At 45.7% G+C, this 18862-nt stretch overlaps 1 protein-coding gene across 1 annotated transcript in view; it reads right to left on the minus strand.

Moving 5' to 3' along the window:
• Positions 1-3209: 3209 nt before the first annotated feature.
• LOC308120088 (gamma-aminobutyric acid receptor subunit rho-1-like) overlaps positions 3210-18862 on the minus strand; it is a 54573-nt gene continuing 38920 nt past the window's right edge. The window contains exons 8-10 of the mRNA XM_080480489.1: positions 12838-12990; positions 12189-12385; positions 3210-4721 (exon numbers count right to left, since the gene is read on the minus strand). Coding sequence (XP_080336615.1) covers positions 4419-4721; positions 12189-12385; positions 12838-12990 — 653 coding nt within the window. The 3' untranslated portion in view covers positions 3210-4418. The remainder of the gene's footprint in view (positions 4722-12188; positions 12386-12837; positions 12991-18862) is intronic.

Consider the following 18862-nt stretch of genomic DNA (forward strand, 5'->3'; position numbering starts at 1 on the left):
GCCCCCTACTAGTGTTAACATGAAGCCACTGCTTACATGATAGTACAAGTCAAGAGCTTTGTAGAACAGCTGGTCCCATGACTCCAGCCCCATCCGTTCTTGAAATAGAAGCTTTAAAAGAGGCACCAAAGTCAGAGTTCAAGGGTCAATATCTCTGAGCAGGAGCAAATTTGAACATCTAGACTGACAATATCTTACTCCCCTTATCAAGTCCTTTCCTGTGACGTATCATGTTTAGTCTGATGACAAATTCTAGGTTTTCACCCCTCTGGAGCAGCCCCGCTTCCCCAGGGTAGAGTTCAGGGAGACGTGTGAAGCTCAGTTGGACAAAGTTAAACTGAAATAGTTTTGTTGAACATTGTGGGTGAATCCTTCAATGACAACTTTGTAACCTGATGAAATCAAGCTGTTTTGGGGCCTTCTTCACCAGGGCAGTGGTGAGGGACCTCCAGCCCAGGTTCATCATTAGTTCAAGGCCAAGGAAACTGTGGCTGTCCACCTTCTAATGTGCAGAACCTTTGATGGAGAGAGGCTGCAGAGGTGGGACCTTCTTCCTGAAATACACCCCCATGCAAGGTCTAATTCCGGTTTTTACTTACTCAATGCTTTTATTTTGCCATCCATTTACTGTATGAAATCTATGTTTTTAATATTACTAAAAATGATTGGTGTTCGTAACCATATCCAGCTAAATCATGGAGAATACCAGAAAAGGTTTTAGGTTACCGACCTAAGGAGGTAGGTACGAAGGAGAACTTTGTGAGTTCTAAACACCGAGGAAGAGAGGAGGTAATGCACCTGATACACTTTGTGACGCCGTCTTGATTCAGCTGAAGCAACTGTTTGCATTTTACTACCTGACATAATGACCAAGATGGCTGCTAAATGCCCCCGTCTGTCTTACTGTTTTACTATATTGTTTTTATATTGGAACTGCTGTGCAACATATAGAATTCCAAGGGAGAAATAATAAAATTTAAAGTAATAGAAAGTGTCCAATAATGTCACAGTATTCCAACAATCCATCTTGGTCTCTTTCTGTTGTTGGGTATTGATAATCATATGGAGGATAAATGTGTGTACCTGGTGTAACAGAAAAATGAGCATTTATAGCATTCTGACAGCGAGTTGAACGCCTTTCATTGGATAGTGCAGCTAATAATATGCATAGGAGCAAACAAATCGTGTTTTGATATGATTTAGAGTAAAAATGTGGTTAAAGACAACTGCACTTAAAAAATACTACAATATGGTTGTGTAATGTAATTCACTGAACAAATTCAAGGAACTTAGGAAATAAAACAACACTTGTAATGTCTTCCATCCAAAATATTTTATACAAACATATTAATACAGCAGTACCTGTAATCTAACCCATTTCAGGAATACTACATTTTAATTAAACTAAAAATCCTTTTACATTTCAGAAAATGTACAAGTTTCTTGACAATAAAGTTGGAGTAGAGAACTTTTAACACAGTATAAGTACAAAGTTGTCTGAATAACCCTCCTCCACGGTTCAAACTGCCCCTCATGGTTGTGGTAACTTTTCAGTGGAGCCAGCAATGTGCCAAGGTGTTAACACATGAAGCGTTGCCATGGAAACAGAGCCAGTTTACATCTCATCCTCTGAAACCTTTGAACCGCTGTCATCCTGGTCACCTTCCTCTTCATCTTCCTCCAACATGAGAAAAGATGAGTCCATGTCCAAACATGAACAGGTTGTGTTGATGGACCTCAGTTTCTCCAGAAGAAAGTGTCTCTGCCATGGCAAGCACAGTTCTCATGTCTGTTCGGCCTGTTAAGAAGAAAACAAAAGCAAAGCACAGTCATGGTATTAAATGTTATTAACAACCAATCATATTGAACTCTATTTGGTAAAGTGATGCTGTACCTGACTTGGTCATATATTTTGTAGTCAGCACTGCCCTTGAGAGGACGCTATTGACTTGTTCCACCTCCTCTCTGATGGTATTTCCAGCACCTTCCTGGTTTCGGCCCCTCCACCTCACCTGGTCCAAAAACAATATGTTACTTAGTTTTACATTGTAGCGCACACACACACACACACACACACACACACACACACACACACACACACACACACACACACACACACACACACACACACACACACACACACACACACACACACACACACACACACACACACAGAGAGAGAGAGAGAGAGAGAGAGAGAGAGAGAGAGAGAGAGAGAGAGAGAGAGAGAGAGAGATCATCTTTAGTCTGTTCAGTGCATGTTTATAGTTTAGGTTATATTTGATCAGATCAATGTCCTGATTATTGGAAGTCTATCAGGCAGGCTGCCACACTTCTGAGACAAAATGTGGTTGAAAGTAAGTCTGTCTGTAGGTTTACATGATCTTTTACAAGCCCATAACAGAGTCACATGTAATACACTGAATTATTTCACTAATAAGAACCACCATGTATGTGTTTAAAGAGACTATAAAAGGCTTTGTGTCCAGTGCCAGAGAAGGCAGCAACGTGTTCCTAAAAACATGTGACACAAACATTTAATTTGTCACTGTACCTCACATTTGCCTGTGTGAGCCTGGGCATGCGTTAAAGAGAGAAAAGGCTTCATCTCTGTCAGTGGTTCCAGCTCAGGGAACTTCTCTGCCATCTTCTGCAAATATGGCCTGTAATGGGAAAATCCTTACTGTGTAAAGGAGTCAAGATGGTCTCTGGTTTTAGCTTATATAAGAATTCGAGTGTATCAGGGTTGTTGAATTGAGTGATTGGCGGACTGGCAGGCAGGTGTCTGAAGTTGCGTTGTGGAAAGCAGAGCGCGATCACTGGCTGGCTGGTTCCAGTCAGAGCACTGAGCGAGTGTTCAGAAGCTCCAGTCGAGAGGCGCCTCGAGCAGAGCAGGTTGGATCTTCAAACTGAGAGCAGAACAGCTTTAGTCAGGAGCATAGAAAGGCCTAAAAAATAAACATGTCTCACAAAAACTGTTGCAGTGCTACGGCTCAGCATGGAGTGGAGTGAAAAGCCCACTTGAGTAGTGTGGGTCCTCATCAGGAGAATCAGCTCCACCCAGTGAGTTAAATCTGGTCATCAGCCTCCCTGCTTCCACAATCAGCCGACACGCCCACCTGGAGGAGTGGGAAACAACACAATGCAAGGCAACAGCGCCCCTATGTGGCAGCTGAGGTGCAGGCTGTAACATCAACTCAATTGAAGTTCATGTTTCCAAAAACAAACATTTATTCAACATTTCCTCACATATAACACGTTTTCTTTCATGTCTGAACGCCTACTCACTGAAGTGCTTTAAACCACCAAGCATGTTTGAATAGAACATTTGCTTCATCAAAAAAATTTTAAAGCTCAAAAAGACAAAAAATATAATAAAAACACTAACATCTAACAGGTCACAGTGAACCCAGAAGCCTCACAAACAGAAACAGAGGAGAGAGGCTTGTAATATCAAAATCAAGAAAAAGATATAAAAAAAACTGTGTTTGGGTTTTACTAAACAATTGTAATTTTCATGAAGTGAAAAAATTTGCTTTTTCATTTCATTTCAATTCTGTCGACTCACAGATAGCAAAATACCAGATTTAAACCAAGTTCACAGGAAAATGTAACATAAAAATCATACTAACATACGGCAGAGGAAAAAGAAAGAGAAATGCAAACGATTCTCAGTTTGTAAGAAGAACTTCTACACATTTTGATAACAAGACACAGGCTGTTTTTCTCCGGAGATACAAACTTTTCAATAAACTTTTCAAGTTCAATAAATTCAGAGGAAAAAAACAACTAGAAAACAGATGAACTCAGCCTGTTCGACAAGAAATAACAAGAAATGTCTTTCTGCTGAATCTGATCCATGACAATATTTAACTGATCTTCAAACACATTCTCTGATAACTCAAACTAATACATGAATCAACAATACTTTGAAAAACTATTTTTGAAATCTTTTATAAAGACTTAACAGCTATATATAACCTATGTGTGTGTGTGTGTGTGTGTGTGTGTGTGTGTGTGTGTGTGTGTGTGTGTACACGATTGAGGACATCATTCCAGTCACGAAGCCTCACAGACCTAAAAGAGCCTTAGAAACACTGTTCTGTGTCAGTGGCTCTTCAGTTTTAAGTGGCTGGGTCAAGAAGGCAAAGGTCTTCCATATTTCTCCACCGGTCCTCCATCTTTTTCCACATGTCCCCCATCTTTTTCCACATGTCCCCCATCTTTTTCCACTTGTCCCCCATCTTTTTCCACATGTCCCCCATCTTTTTCCACATGTCCCCCATCTTTTTCCACTTGTCCCCCATCTTTTTCCACATGTCCCCCATCTTTTTGTGTTTTTAGGAGTTTCTGTCTCCACGACAATGCCGCAGCAGCAAGCTGCTCCTGCCAAGTTGCCCGGTGTGGGGTGTCCCGGGTTAAGAGTAGATGGACCAGTAGATGATGTTGAAGAGGATGTAAGCTCCTGGAAACACCACCCTGGAGTACTTATCTATTGCGTGGGTGTCTATCCAGATGTTCACATAACCTCTGGGTGGCTTCACTTGTCTTGCTATCTGAGGGTCATTCAGAGCCACCTGGGCTAAAATCCGTTCTTGGCGCCCGCCGTTCTCTGGCATCCCATAATTCCCTGTGGTGTTGACGTCCATGGACCCGTAGCCGGTAATCTGGGGGTCGATCATCAACTCGTCGGGGTTTCCTATGCCACACGTGCACGGCAGCTTAGCAACAAGAAGAAACAGGCAGTAAGAGGAGGAAGAACAGCATGACTTCACTGAATGTTTATCATTTTTCACTGACATTCAAGACGTTTGAGCTGGAAATGTTCCTCGGACGACGTGGGCATTTGGGCTACAGATGCTGCTGCAGTTGGCAGATGATGAATAGCAACATCTCACATGAGCTGTAGTCTCACAAATAATCTGCAGTCAGAGCTGCTGGAAGTGAGCCAAATTTAAATTATTTATCTGTTTATTGGAAAAGTACATCATTAATTCATCTCCTGAAAATACTTGAGTGTGTAAAATACGTGAGTGTGAATCAAGTCTGTGTTGCTTTAAACAGAACTATTAACACGCCTTTTAACATTTCTAGGAATATCTTTTTTGCTTCTTTAATCACAATATTTAGGAAATATAAAGGAGCTGATCAGCTGTTTCATGTTATTAACAAACAATACGGACAAAATAATATCTTTGAAGAAAGAATGCATTGAATCGTACAGTATTGTGTTGGTCAGAGGGTTCCTCAGTGGACCTGACAAAGTTCTGATTAAAATGAATAACCAATACTAATAATAAATACCAATAAATACTAATATCAATAAACTAATACTAATAACACTAAATATGTAGCAACCAGCGAATGCAAACATGCAGCCACCAGCTATTGCGTGACGCATCACGTTTTGGAGTGACGCCATGACGTGGCTCTCACTGGCTCCGTTAACGGTGGAAAAAGAACCGGTTCTTTGGTGGTGCTCATTTAAGAACTGGCTCTGGCACCGGCCCTGGATTAGCTCCTGGTTCTATTTGGTGGAAAAGCCCTATTACTCTCCTAGCAGAGGTTATCGCCAACAGAAATGCAGTCTTTAACAAAAGCCATTTCAACCCTGCCACCCCAAGAGGTTCGAAGGGGAGATGCTGAAGTGCAATAAGGACCATACTTAAGTCCCATGGAGGGACCAAGGGTTTTTCCCTGAGTACTGCAAGTCTCTGGGAACCTCTGAGAAAACGCGAAATCAAGGTTGCCTTCAACAGCTGTCTTTGCTAACTGCGCACTCACCAATATGAACAGCCTTAATCACTGCGACCATACCTCGCAAGGTAACGGGAAACCTTCCTGCCTCAAGCTGTGATTGCAAAAATGACATGATTTCCTGGGCTGTGGCTAAGTGACCCCCCCAATGGTACAAATAAGCAGCCCTGGTGGATCTCCATTGTCTGGACTACAGGCTTGGACAGGCCTAAGGCAAGAAGCCTGTCCCTCTCAGGGGCTAGACCACCAGTCTGAGTCCTGCAGGGAAGGGGTGGAACTGTTACGGGGGGTGGACGGAGGCTCAAGTGCAGATTGAACGTCAACAAAGGGTCTTTCATTTTAAACTGAAATAATGACAAGGCTTGAGTCCTCTCTCTTGGTGATCCTCCAAAGGAGAATGTTTGGAGAGGGGTAAGACACGGACTGGATCGGAGTGGAGCGGAGTCAAGCTGAGAGCCAACGGAGGGGGGCATCTCTCTTCCCAACAGAAGCACCCGTGAAGCAGATCCGCGCCAAGTCAAATTGGACAAGACAAGTCCGTGGCGCCGAGGAGGTTCAGGGAAGGGTGACAGTCGAGTCGGGTGTTTCCAGAGCATGGGGGCATCGGAGCCGAAAGTGGAGCGGGACGCGACAGAGCAGAGCAGACTGCGGCTGTAGTCTGATGGGCAGCAGTCGAGACGGCGAGAGGAGAGCGGGTTTTACCAGCTGGATCTTTGGTGTCCGACTTCAGGCTGGTTTGTTACGAACAGAGTGGCGTGAGCTTGTTGAGAATTTACTGTCCCGTATTGAGTGGAGTGAGGAGCCCAGTTAAATAGTGGAGCTTCTCATCCTGAAACCACCTCCACCTGGTAACCGCAGCTGCGCCCAATCCAGGTGTCTCTCCCTTCTCTGAACACAACCGCCTGGCAGGCCCACCTGAAAAAATGCAGAGGAGAGGGAAACACACCTGGAGCACCATAAACCTCCTATGAGGCTGCAGAGGAGCAGGACATGACAGGAACAGTGTTCCGCTGGCCTGAGACAGTAGGTCCTTCCGAAGACAGGTGGAATCTCTGAGAACCATGGCATGTGGGGTCACAGGGGAGCCACAAAGAGCAGCTTTACTATGTCCACCTTCATCCTTTGGAGGAGGGGTGGGAGAAGACCGAAAGGGGGAAAGAGCCTTGGGCACTGGTGTGCCAGAGCATCCCATCGCAGAGGTGGATGGTCGTTCCTGAGAGGGAAGAAGAGTCGGCAATGTGTGGACTCTCTCGAAGCAAACAGGTTGACTACTACCCTGCCGAAGCGATGCCAAATCTCCTCGAATACCTGAGGATGGAGGCTCCATTCCCCCGGATGTGGGCCTCCTCTCGACATGATGTCCGCTGCTGTGTTTGACAGTCCTGGCACATGTATAGCCCCGAGTGAGCAAAAGAGTGGGTGAGCCCACTGCCACAGTTGGGTTGCCAGCTTGCAAAGGGCAGGGGAACCTAGCCCTCCTACCTGTTGATGTATGCGGCAGTCACGATACTGGCTGTCCTGACGATGACGTGGTAGCTTCTCAACCTTGGCAGGAACTGCTTAAGTGCGAGTAAGACAGCTTCCAATTCCACTACATTTATGTGCTGGGTTACCCAATGGCCAGTCCAGAGCCCTTTGACCCCGCAACCCTTCATGCACAGCACCCCAGCCTATTAGAGACACATTGGTGAAGACTAGCTGGTGATAGATCACAGCTCTGAGAGTACTCCCTTTTGCTATATTGGCCAACTCCCTCCACCAGCGAAGGGCAATGTGGAGTCCCCGAGAAACTACCACTGGGGTCCGGTGGGACTTCTGTGGACAAAGGCCTGTTCTCAACAGGCACCTTTGGACAGGCTGCATATGCAGGCTTTTTTTCTCTATTATTCTTTTTCAGCTCCTCTCGTACTATATGAGCATGCTGACGGTCGTGTACTGTGGTGAAGGTGGCTGATGTTGTAACCGGCGGTGTGCGGCGAAACTGTAGGCGTAAGCCATGGGACATAGTTTTCACCACCCACAGGTCCGCACTCAGAGCTAGCCATACCGCTCTGCGTTGGACTAACAGTAGAGACTGGCTGGCTAGCTTCCATGAACTGTTAGGGCAGAGGGGGGCGCTTTGAGGACCCCCAAGCTCCAATAGTTCTTCCTTGATGGGGAGTACTGTGGTAGCGAGAGGCCTCCAGATCAAGCCTGAGGTCCCCTGGTTCCGATTGTGGGGCATGTGGTGTTGGCCTGGGTACCGAGGCTCTTTCGCACAGCGGCGACTTTCTTGAGCTTGCCGCAACATCTTAGCTATGTCTGCTCCAAATACAGCTGGAGGATCCACTGGCAGCTTCAGAAAACAGTCTCGATCCCCGTGCTGGACCTGAGACTGAGACAGCCACAGGTGACCCAAAATGAAGCCAAAGCTCTGCCTGAAGCCACTGCCTGCTCCTTCATAATAGAGGAGAGGCAAGAAGAAGCAGACTGGAACTCATCCACAAAGCAGGATCCCTGAGAACCATCTTGTAGCTGCAGAGACAGGTGACAGAGGTAAAGGGCTCCACTGTTAGCCAGTCTGGTCTGTGCAGCCATAGCCCGGTGCATTTTTGCTAACAGACCATCCATGCTCCTGCAATTCTTGCTAGTGCAGGTCGCCCTACACTAGGACAGAGCTGGAGGAGAGACCACTGGTGTGAGAGCTGGATCCACAGTGGGGAGTGGCCCACAGGCAATTTGCTCACATGTTAGACAGTGTCCGACATGGTGCAAACCACCTGCGTGTAATCGGTGCACTGAATTGTTCGCACACTAGCTCCTTAAAATCAGGCAGAAGAGGCACTCGTATTGGTGTAGTGGGTGCCTCTCCAGCCTCCTCAAACCGGGAGGAGGGCACCCCAAGTTTCTCAGCGAGGGCAATGCCCAGAGCCCTGGTTGCCCTGCCAATAACCTCCTCAAAGCGGTAGGCTCCCCCACCTCTAGAGGTGGTTCCCGCCATTTCCTGCTCACAAGAGCAGTCACCTTCTTTAGAAGAGAAGATACTCTCCACATCCACGCCCTCCCCTTCTTCCTCCTCCTCCACCTCCGGAGTCGGGGGAGAAAGGGGGCTAGTATGAGGACGGACTGATATAGGCTCGATAACAGGGGAAAGAAGGGTAACCTGCCATGGCCCTGAACACTTCCCCCTACCTCTTGTAGGCTCCACCCTTCTTTTAGTTTCCCCACTGGGAATTGCAGGAAGAGGGAAACCTGCACGTTTTACAGCGAAAGCCCGGCTGTGGGCCTCTCTTGTGCATGCAGGCATGATAAAGCAGTCCATACAGGACTGTGGACTCTCCTCTGAGAACATTGCATGTTGGTGACCTCAGCATAACACACACGTCATGTCCATCCTCCAAAGGCATAGAAATACCACAACCCACACAAAGATGTCCCTGGTGGCCAGCCATAGCTGCCTGTACAATCCCACTTTTTTTTAAGGGGGCGGGGCCTAAGCGTGACGCGTCTCGAGCAACACACTTCCTTGTTTACGATCGGCCCGCAGCACCCCGTCAGCTTATGCTAGTAAAACAGCACTTGCTTCACACAGAGGAACAAATTGGGACTTGGTGTGGGACTGAGAGAAGAAAATGGTTTGCACACAACACAGACAACTTCTGAGTGAGTCAGCAGCAGGAATACACTTCAGGGTCGCCGGCAGTGAGACACAGTGAGCTCAGCGGGAAGACCACCGGACGCATTAACTACGCCACAGCAATACGTCGGTGGAACTTTGAGAGACGCCAGTCTGACCGGCTGGAGTTTAGTCCCGCTGTTAGCCAACTCGAGAGTCTGCGCTCAACACGGGCTCCACCAAGTGCGTCAGCTGCACCACAGCGATACGCCGGGATCGGGATCACAGCCACAGAAACTGGCTGGCTTTTATAGAAGAAACAAGTCTAATGGGTAAGGAAACAACAATCCAGGGAGGCTGCCCGCACACAGACTTCCAAACCACAATAGGTAAGCGGATAAATGCTGTAACCATCTTTCTGAGTAGAACGGATTGACAGACTGCACCCTGACTGAGTGGAGATCAAACAATCAATGAATTCCCGCCCACACAGGTGCTTTGTAGGTGACCTGTGGGGCGTGACCGGGCAAGCCGGAGTGTCTTAAAGAAATATCCATGTCCCCTGACGAGCAGGGGGGTCATTCCCCATACATATGAAATACATAACTGGGTGGACAGATAGTCTCGAGACTTTTTCCACCTGCGTAACATCGCCAAGCCAAAGGAATGGTGTCCAAGGTGGAGCTGGAGATGATTTTACATGCTTTTATCTCTCTAGTTTAGACTATTGTAACGCTCTTTTTACCTGTTTAAATCAGTCATCTTTAAACCGCCTTCAAACCGTCCAAAATGCAGCTGCTAATCTTTTAACTGGAGCAACCCGGAGAGCCCACATCCCCCCCGTCCTCTCCTCCCTTCACTGGCTCCTGATAACGTTCCGTGTTCATTTTAAAATACTAGTGCTAACTTTTAAAGCACTACATGGCCAAACACCGTCTTATATCTCCACCCTCCTTCCTCCATCTGCCCCAAATAGAACGCTGAGGTCTGGCCAACAAATGCTGCTTACGGTTCCACACACCGAGCTCAGAACCCGTGGTGACTGGGCCTCTGAAGCTCTGGAACCAAAGCTGTGGAATGCTCTTCCCCTTCAGCTGAGATGTGTCGACTCCTGTGGTGTTTTTATGAAGCCGTTAAAGACATTTCTGTCTTGTAGCTGCTCAATGTTGCTCAATTTGACTTTTCTGTATAACCATGTATGCTTTTCTTTTTTCTTGCTTCTATACTTTTAATGATCTTATCTCTGTTTTATTTCATTTGAATTTTTCATCATTATTTATTTTATTTTTTCTGTTATTAGTGCTGATAAGCACCTTGTGACTCATATCTGGGAAAGGTGCTATATAAATAAATTCTATTCTATTCTATTCTATGTCGAAAGATTCCGACACGTAACGAGCACCTGAATGCATCACCCAGAGCCGTCATCTAGAAAACGGCATTTTAACTTTCTGACTTATTATTTTCTGGAAACCGTATTTCTGAAGACCGTATCTCGAGTTGTCTGTTCACATATGGTTAACACCCCCCACCCCCACCCGTTCGCTATACGCACCCTGCACACATGTCCACTGTATGAGCTATATTACTTTAGAAAAGATCTTACGGCAGCTAAACTCTATATCTTTATGAAAAACCAGATTCTGTAATATGGAGGTTCTGCACACATTATTTTGGATTGTTGTTTTTATTCTATTCTATAGAGAACAACCTGTCCAGTTAGGAAGCAACACGAGATGTAAATCAATTTCACCTGTTGTTGTGTAAGTGAAACAGACAACATGTGGAAATGAGAGGCAATTAGTAAGACAACTCCTCTAAAGGAGGTTCAGCAGGTGGTGACCACAAACCATTCCGCTGTTCTCCTGGTTCCTGGCTGATGTTTTGGTCACTTGTGAATGTTGTTAGTGTTCCCAGTCCTGGAGGCAGCAGGAGGCGAGTCTACAACCAACACTAGTTGCTCAGGTTGAGCAACTCATCCACGATGGTACATCAATGTGAGCTTTGGCAAGGTTCACTGTGTCTCCCAGCACAGTGTCCAGAGCATTATCCAGAGCATTATCCAGAGCATCATCAGAAGCATGCCCATGCAGGCATTGAAGGGAGGCCACACACACTACTGAGCCTCATTTGGACTTGTCTGGAGGAACTTTCGCTGACGATGGATCAGCCTGCAATGTGATTCTCCACTTTTATTTTGAGTATGATTCCAAATCCAGACCTCCATGAGAGAATAATTTTGATTTTGAGTTACATTTACATTTATCATTTTTATGTTATTTTGTTCTCAACGCACTCTACTATATATTGAATAAAGATTGAATAAGATAAAGATCAACTGCAATATTTCCTTAATTGAGATCTAGGATGTGTTGTTATCGTGTTCCCTTTATTCTTCTGAGCAGTGCACATGAATGTAAACAGTGAGGAACAGATGGTTTGTCTACACAGGGATGAATTGGATCCAACATTTTAGCCTACATGTTCACGTTTTGAATTTATGAGTTGGAAAATAAATTGAGCTCCAATTCACAAGGAATAAGAGTAAAATCTACATGGTCAGACTGGTTTTCAGCCCAGGAGCCACAAACAAACAAAGTATGTTTCACTGCACAGAAGTATGACTACTTTACAGAGATGTATACGTTTACTGCAGTTTATAAATAATTATAGTAAGTAGAAGGTAAATAATTTGTGGATTTGATGCTAATCAATGAACAAACTAGGAATAGCAGCTACTTAAACTGACTTTATTTCATGCCCAAATTGTAATTAGTGTTGGAGCCTCCAGAGGTGAAATATGATGAAGCAAACAAGAGAAGAATGAAGTACTGACTCTTTCCCTCAGCTTCCTCTCTTTCCTCTCCTGCACCGTGGACAGGTAGTTCACTGCTGCGTACTCGATCACCGACAGGAAGACAAAGACGAAGCTGACCCAGAGGTAAATGTCCACGGCCTTGATGTAGGAGACCCGGGGCATGGAGGCGTTGACCCCGGTGATGATGGTGGACATGGTCAGCACTGTGGTGATGCCTGCGGGACACAAACACACACTTTTGTTCTTTCGTCATCGTTTGGTTCACAAAACTACATCAGAGAGAAAAAGCTGCTCTCACATTTGTTCTTTTCTCAGTTTAACATTTTAGCTACTGAGAATTCACACCAGGTTTGTTTTGTAGAAAAACTTTGAATTTGTTTACCAATTACATTTGGCAAAACTACGCATTCTTAATATAAGAAGAGCACCATTGATCTAAAATATTTCATTTCAGTTGGTAAAACACAAATTTGATGAAATCCACTGATGGCAGAGCATCAGACCAGCACACCAGTGGAGTTTCTGGCATCTGCAAGTATGCAGGATATTTAATAAGAGGTGACCTTGACTTTTGTCAATCTCAGTGGAGCTGACGCCAGGGTGTCACGGTGAAAATGATGCTGGTCACGTTGATCGACTGAACAGTGTAGAGGTAGTGCTACGGTACCGAGGGGCACTCTGGCGGGGACAGCCCGGCGGTCGATCCAGAACGACACCCAGGACAGCATGACCATGAGCGTTGCAGGGAAGTAGGTCTGCAGCAGGAAGAAGAAGATGTGCCGCCGCAGAGTGAAGTGGATGTACAGACGATTGTACCAGCCTGGAATGAGGAAATAAACCGTCACACACACACACACGTCACATGTGAGCTGCTGATCCGGTGTATGACCGGTTCAAGCAGCTTCTGAGCTGCTCTGCCACAGAAAGATAGGAGAGTAAATCCTCTTCACGCTTCAGGTTGCTCCATGGAGCAGGAAACTGAGACTCTGTAAAGGCTGCCAGGCGTTTCATTCCAGTGCAGTGAGGAGGGAGAATTAACATGCCAGCGGAATTTTGACTTTTACCACACCCACACACCCACAGACACACAGTAATAGAATAGAAATACTTGCAGGGGCAAGTTCTTGCAACATAAATAGAATTGAAGTATATATATATATATATATATATATATATATATATATACATATATCCAGCCATTGTCCACCGCTTATCCGGGGCCGGGTCGTGGAGGCAGCAGTCTCAGCAGGGATGTCCAGACTGTCCCAGACACGTCCTCCAGCTCTTCCAGTGGGACCCCAAGGCCTTCCCAGGCCAGCCGAGAGACATAGTCCCTCCAGCGTGTCCTAGGTCTGCCCCGAGGCCTCCTACCGGAGGGACATGCCCGGAACACCTCCCCATATATATATTAGTGCTGTCAAAAATAATGCGTTAATTTAATTAACTGATTTGAAATGTTTAATTGGTACGGAATTAACGCAGTTTTGTTTACTTCCGGTTTGTTTAGTTTTTTAGTTTTTTTACTCCCTTACTCCAGCAGCATGTGCAGCGTCTCTGGGCGCAGCTCTGTGACTACAGAGGAACATAATACCTAGTGGAATAATATTAAAGCAGAAAGTTTCACTTTAAAATGTTATCTGACGGCTGATTAAGAAAGTGAAAATCACTAGCTATACTTTGTAAAGCCCAATTTAACGACCACAGAAGTAATTCTGCAGCAAAACAGCAGGTTGCCATGTTGGCTGACCAGGAGCCTCCAAACTGCTAAAGCTGGAGGAAATACTGGTAAAATATTAATTTCTCCTCTTTGTCTCTTTCCCTGGCTCTCGTGTGTGTGTGTGTGTGTGTGTGTGTGTGTGTGTGTGTGTGTGTGTGTGTGTGTGTGTGTGTGTGTGTGTGTGTGTGTGTGTGTGTGTGTGTGTGTGTGTGTGTGTGTGTGTGTGTGTGTGTGTGTGTGTGTGTGGATATTACAGTATATTATTGCCACTTTGTTCATGTAATAAGTTTATAACTTTGTTTCCAGAAATATTCAAATCCTCAAAGTGGTGGAGCTGCACTGTAACAAAATCCAGACTTATGTTAGATATTAATAATTAATTAATGTTTTTATTATTTTGCTGATCTTGGAGAGAAACAGTTTCATGCAAAGCCAAAGGAACGTTATAAAATTAGTTTTCCCTGAATCAATATCATTACAAGCTTCAGTCTTCAGTAGAAAAACTATGTGATTAATTGCAATTAATTAAAATTGAATTCTGGATTCAGTTTTGAAACCATTGAGAATCTTTTTAGGCTAAAATCCTGTTGATGTGAGCAGTTTTACCAATGCCTCCCCAAAAATCATAGTTTCTTGAGTCATTACTACAAATTTAGCTTTATTAGTGATTTTAGCAGTTGAATTATTTCCTTTGCCCATTTTGAATCTGATTTGATGCTTTTTTTCTCTGCTTTTCTGTTCTATTCTTTTTTCTTATTTCTATTCAATATCCGCCTTAATAAATTGTTTTTAATTAGTTTATCAGTTTTGCAGTTTTTGTGTTTTAGCTTCTTCTGCCATTTTGACCGTTATTAGTGGCTATAACAGTTATAACTATTTTACCTGATATGCAAATGACTTAAAAAAAACTAGACACATTTTCTATTTTCTAGTGAAAGCTTCATGGAGTCACAACGAAGATGTAGAGTCACTACATAGGAGCTGTAGAGTCACTAGAGGAGCTGTGGAGTCATTAGAGGAGCTGTAGAGTTGTTAGAGGAGCTGTAGAGTCACTAGAGGAGCTGTAGAGTCACTGGAGGAGCTGTAGAGTCACTGGAGGAGCTGTGGAGTCACTAGAGGAGCTGTAGAGCCATTAGAGGAGCTGTAGAGTCACTGGAGGAGCTGTAGAGTTGTTAGAGGAGCTGTAGAGTCACTAGAGGAGCTGTGGAGTCATTAGAGGAGCTGTAGAGTCACTAGAGGAGCTGTGGAGTCACTAAAGGAGCTGTCATCATTAGAGGAGCTGTAGAGTCACTGGAGGAGCTGTAGAGTCACTAGAGGAGCTGTGGAGTCACTAGAGGAGCTGTAGAGCCATTAGAGGAGCTGTAGAGTCACTGGAGGAGCTGTAGAGTTGTTAGAGGAGCTGTAGAGTCACTAGAGGAGCTGTGGAGTCATTAGAGGAGCTGTAGAGTCACTAGAGGAGCTGTGGAGTCACTAAAGGAGCTGTCATCATTAGAAGAGCTGTAGAGTCACTGGAGGAGCTGTAGAGTTGTTAGAGGAGCTGTAGAGTCACTAGAGGAGCTGTGGAGTCATCAGAGGAGCTGTAGAGTCACTAGAGGAGCTGTGGAGTCACTAAAGGAGCTGTCATCATTAGAAGAGCTGTAGAGTCACTGGAGGAGCTGTAGAGTTGTTAGAGGAGCTGTAGAGTCACTAGAGGAGCTGTGGAGTCATTAGAGGAGCTGTAGAGTCACTAGAGGAGCTGTGGAGTCACTAAAGGAGCTGTCATCATTAGAGGAGCTGTAGAGTCACTAGAGGAGCTGTGGAGTCACTAGAGGAGCTGTGGAGTCACTAAAGGAGCTGTAGAGTCACTAGAGGAGCTGTGGAGTCACTAAAGGAGCTGTCATCATTAGAGGAGCTGTAGAGTCACTAGAGGAGCTGTGGAGTCACTAGAGGAGCTGTGGAGTCACTAAAGGAGCTGTAGAGTCACTAGAGGAGCTGTGGAGTCACTAAAGGAGCTGTCATCATTAGAAGAGCTGTAGAGTCACTGGAGGAGCTGTAGAGTCACCTGTAGCTCCACAGCTGCAGACCACTGTGTTGTAGTAATGAAGCCCTGCTCTAGTGTGCTGATTGACAGGCGGTCTCCTCACCCTCTTCCTCCTCCTCCTGTCCTGATTGGAGCACTCTGATTGGAGGATAACTGCTGATTGGCTCGGCTCCGCCCACCAGCTGAGGCCATTTAACAGCTCCAGCAGACTCCTGAAGGCGGCTGATGCAGGAGGAGTGTGTTCAGTCTGTTCAGTCTGCCCAGTGTGTTCAGTCTGTTCAGTCTGCCCAGAGTGTTCAGTCTGCCCAGTCTGCCCAGTGTGTTCAGTGTGTTCAGTCTGCCCAGAGTGTTCAGTCTGCCCAGTGTGTTCAGTGTGTTCTGTCTGCCCATAGTGTTCAGTCTGCCCAGTGTGTTCAGTGTGTTCTGTCTGCCCAGAGTGTTCAGTCTGCCCAGAGTGTTCAGTCTGCCTAGTGTGTTCAGTGTGTTCTGTCTGCCCAGAGTGTTCAGTCTGCCCAGAGTGTTCAGTCTGCCCAGTGTGTTCAGTCTGCCCAGAGTGTTCAGTCTGCCCAGAGTGTTAAGTCTGCCCAGTCTGTTCAGAGTGTTCAGTCTGCCCAGAGTGTTCAGTCTGCCCAGAGTGTTCAGTCTGTCCAGAGAACCTTGCTGTGTGATCTTTTGAACTCGCCTCCACTCTAACCTTTGGATATCCACACGTGACTCAAGCTTTGGTCAACAGGACCCACCGTACAACAGTTTGGAGATGCACCAGCTGTTAATTCTGGGTTTTGTTTGTTTCCATTGTTGCCGCTCTCTTGTTTATTGAATTTGTGTTAGTTGAAACCTTAGTTCACGGTCTTCTAGTGAAGAAGCTCAGCTCAACCCAACTTTATTTATAAAGCAACAATAAAAATAACTAAAACTGTTAAAACAATAGAAGTCAACCTGTCAGACTGAGTTAAAAGCCAAAGAGAAAAAGTGTGTTTTTAGAGAGGTTTAAAAAACAGGAAGTGAGTCGGCCTGTTTGATGTGCAGAGGAAAGTCATTCCGACTGAAAAGGTGTGATCACCGCTCTGCTTCCTGTTGGTCTGAGGGACAAACAACAATGACTGACCTGCCGCCCTGAGAGAGCGAGGGAGTGGACGGCCGGAGCAGGACAAATACTGAGGGCGGGGCCATGAAGGCATTTAAAAACAAATAAAAGAATTTTAAAATCAATCCTAAGATGAACAGGGAGCCAGTTTGTTTTCGTTCACGGCCTTCTAGTGAAGAAGCTGCCTTTTTATTATATTACATCAACCATAGTAGAGTTATGGAGCATTACCTGTTTGACCCTTCTTTGTTGAAATATTGTGTCTTTGGGTTCTGTTGGATTATTGTAAATGTGACAACTACCAATAACTTCAGCCCAACTCATTTGGTTATTGTTACTTCCTCCATCTACATCCTCCTCTTAGCACAGCCGGGTCCTAACAGATGCTGAACACAATGTGGACTAGAAGGTGGGATCAGAAGTGGACTAGAAGGTGGGATCAGAAGTGGACTAGAAGGTGGGATCAGAAGTGGACTAGAAGGTGGGTTCAGAAGTGGACTAGAAGGTGGGATCAGAAGTGGACTAGAAGGTGGGATCAGATAGAAGGTGGGTTCAGAAGTGGACTAGAAGGTGGGTTCAGAAGTGGACTAGAAGGTGGGATCAGATAGAAGGTGGGTTCAGAAGTGGACTAGAAGGTGGGTTCAGAAGTGGACTAGAAGGTGGGATCAGATAGAAGGTGGGTTCAGAAGTGGACTAGAAGGTGGGTTCAGAAGTGGACTAGAAGGTGGGATCAGATAGAAGGTGGGTTCAGAAGTGGACTAGAAGGTATGTTCAGAAGTGGACTAGAAGGTGGGTTCAGATAGAAGGTGGGTTCAGAAGTGGACTAGAAGGTGGGTTCAGAAGTGGACTAGAAGGTGGGATCAGATAGAAGGTGGGTTCAGAAGTGGACTAGAAGGTGGGTTCAGAAGTGGACTAGAAGGTGGGATCAGAAGTGGACTAGAAGGTGGGTTCAGAAGTGGACTAGAAGGTGGGTTCAGAAGTGGACTAGAAGGTGGGATCAGAAGTGGACTAGAAGGTGGGATCAGATAGAAGGTGGGTTCAGAAGTGGACTAGAAGGTGGGTTCAGAAGTGGACTAGAAGGTGGGATCAGATAGAAGGTGGGTTCAGAAGTGGACTAGAAGGTGGGATCAGATAGAAGGTGGGTTCAGAAGTGGACTAGAAGGTGGGTTCAGAAGTGGACTAGAAGGTGGGATCAGATAGAAGGTGGGTTCAGAAGTGGACTAGAAGGTGGGTTCAGAAGTGGACTAGAAGGTGGGTTCAGATAGAAGGTGGGTTCAGAAGTGGACTAGAAGGTGGGTTCAGAAGTGGACTAGAAGGTGGGATCAGAAGTGGACTAGAAGGTGGGTTCAGAAGTGGACTAGAAGGTGGGTTCAGAAGTGGACTAGAAGGTGGGTTCAGAAGTGGACTAGAAGGTGGGATCAGAAGTGGACTAGAAGGTGGGTTCAGAAGTGGACTAGAAGGTGGGATCAGAAGTGGACTAGAAGGTGGGATCAGAAGTGGACTAGAAGGTGGGATCAGATAGAAGGTGGGTTCAGAAGTGGACTAGAAGGTGGGTTCAGAAGTGGACTAGAAGGTGGGGTCAGATAGAAGGTGGGTTCAGAAGTGGACTAGAAGGTGGGTTCAGAAGTGGACTAGAAGGTGGGATCAGAAGTGGACTAGAAGGTGGGTTCAGAAGTGGACTAGAAGGTGGGATCAGAAGTGGACTAGAAGGTGGGATCAGAAGTGGACTAGAAGGTGGGATCAGAAGTGGAATCAGGTTGAGGTCAAATCAAGTCAGCTTTATCTATAAAGCACTTTAAGGCCCCGCTTCCACGACAACGAATAGGAGTGTATCCGCAAAACGTTCTTCACTTCTGGGGGGTCTGTTT

Source organism: Lipophrys pholis (genome assembly GCF_963383615.2).
Source record: "Lipophrys pholis genome assembly, chromosome: 14".
Taxonomy (NCBI): Eukaryota; Metazoa; Chordata; class Actinopteri; order Blenniiformes; family Blenniidae; genus Lipophrys; species Lipophrys pholis.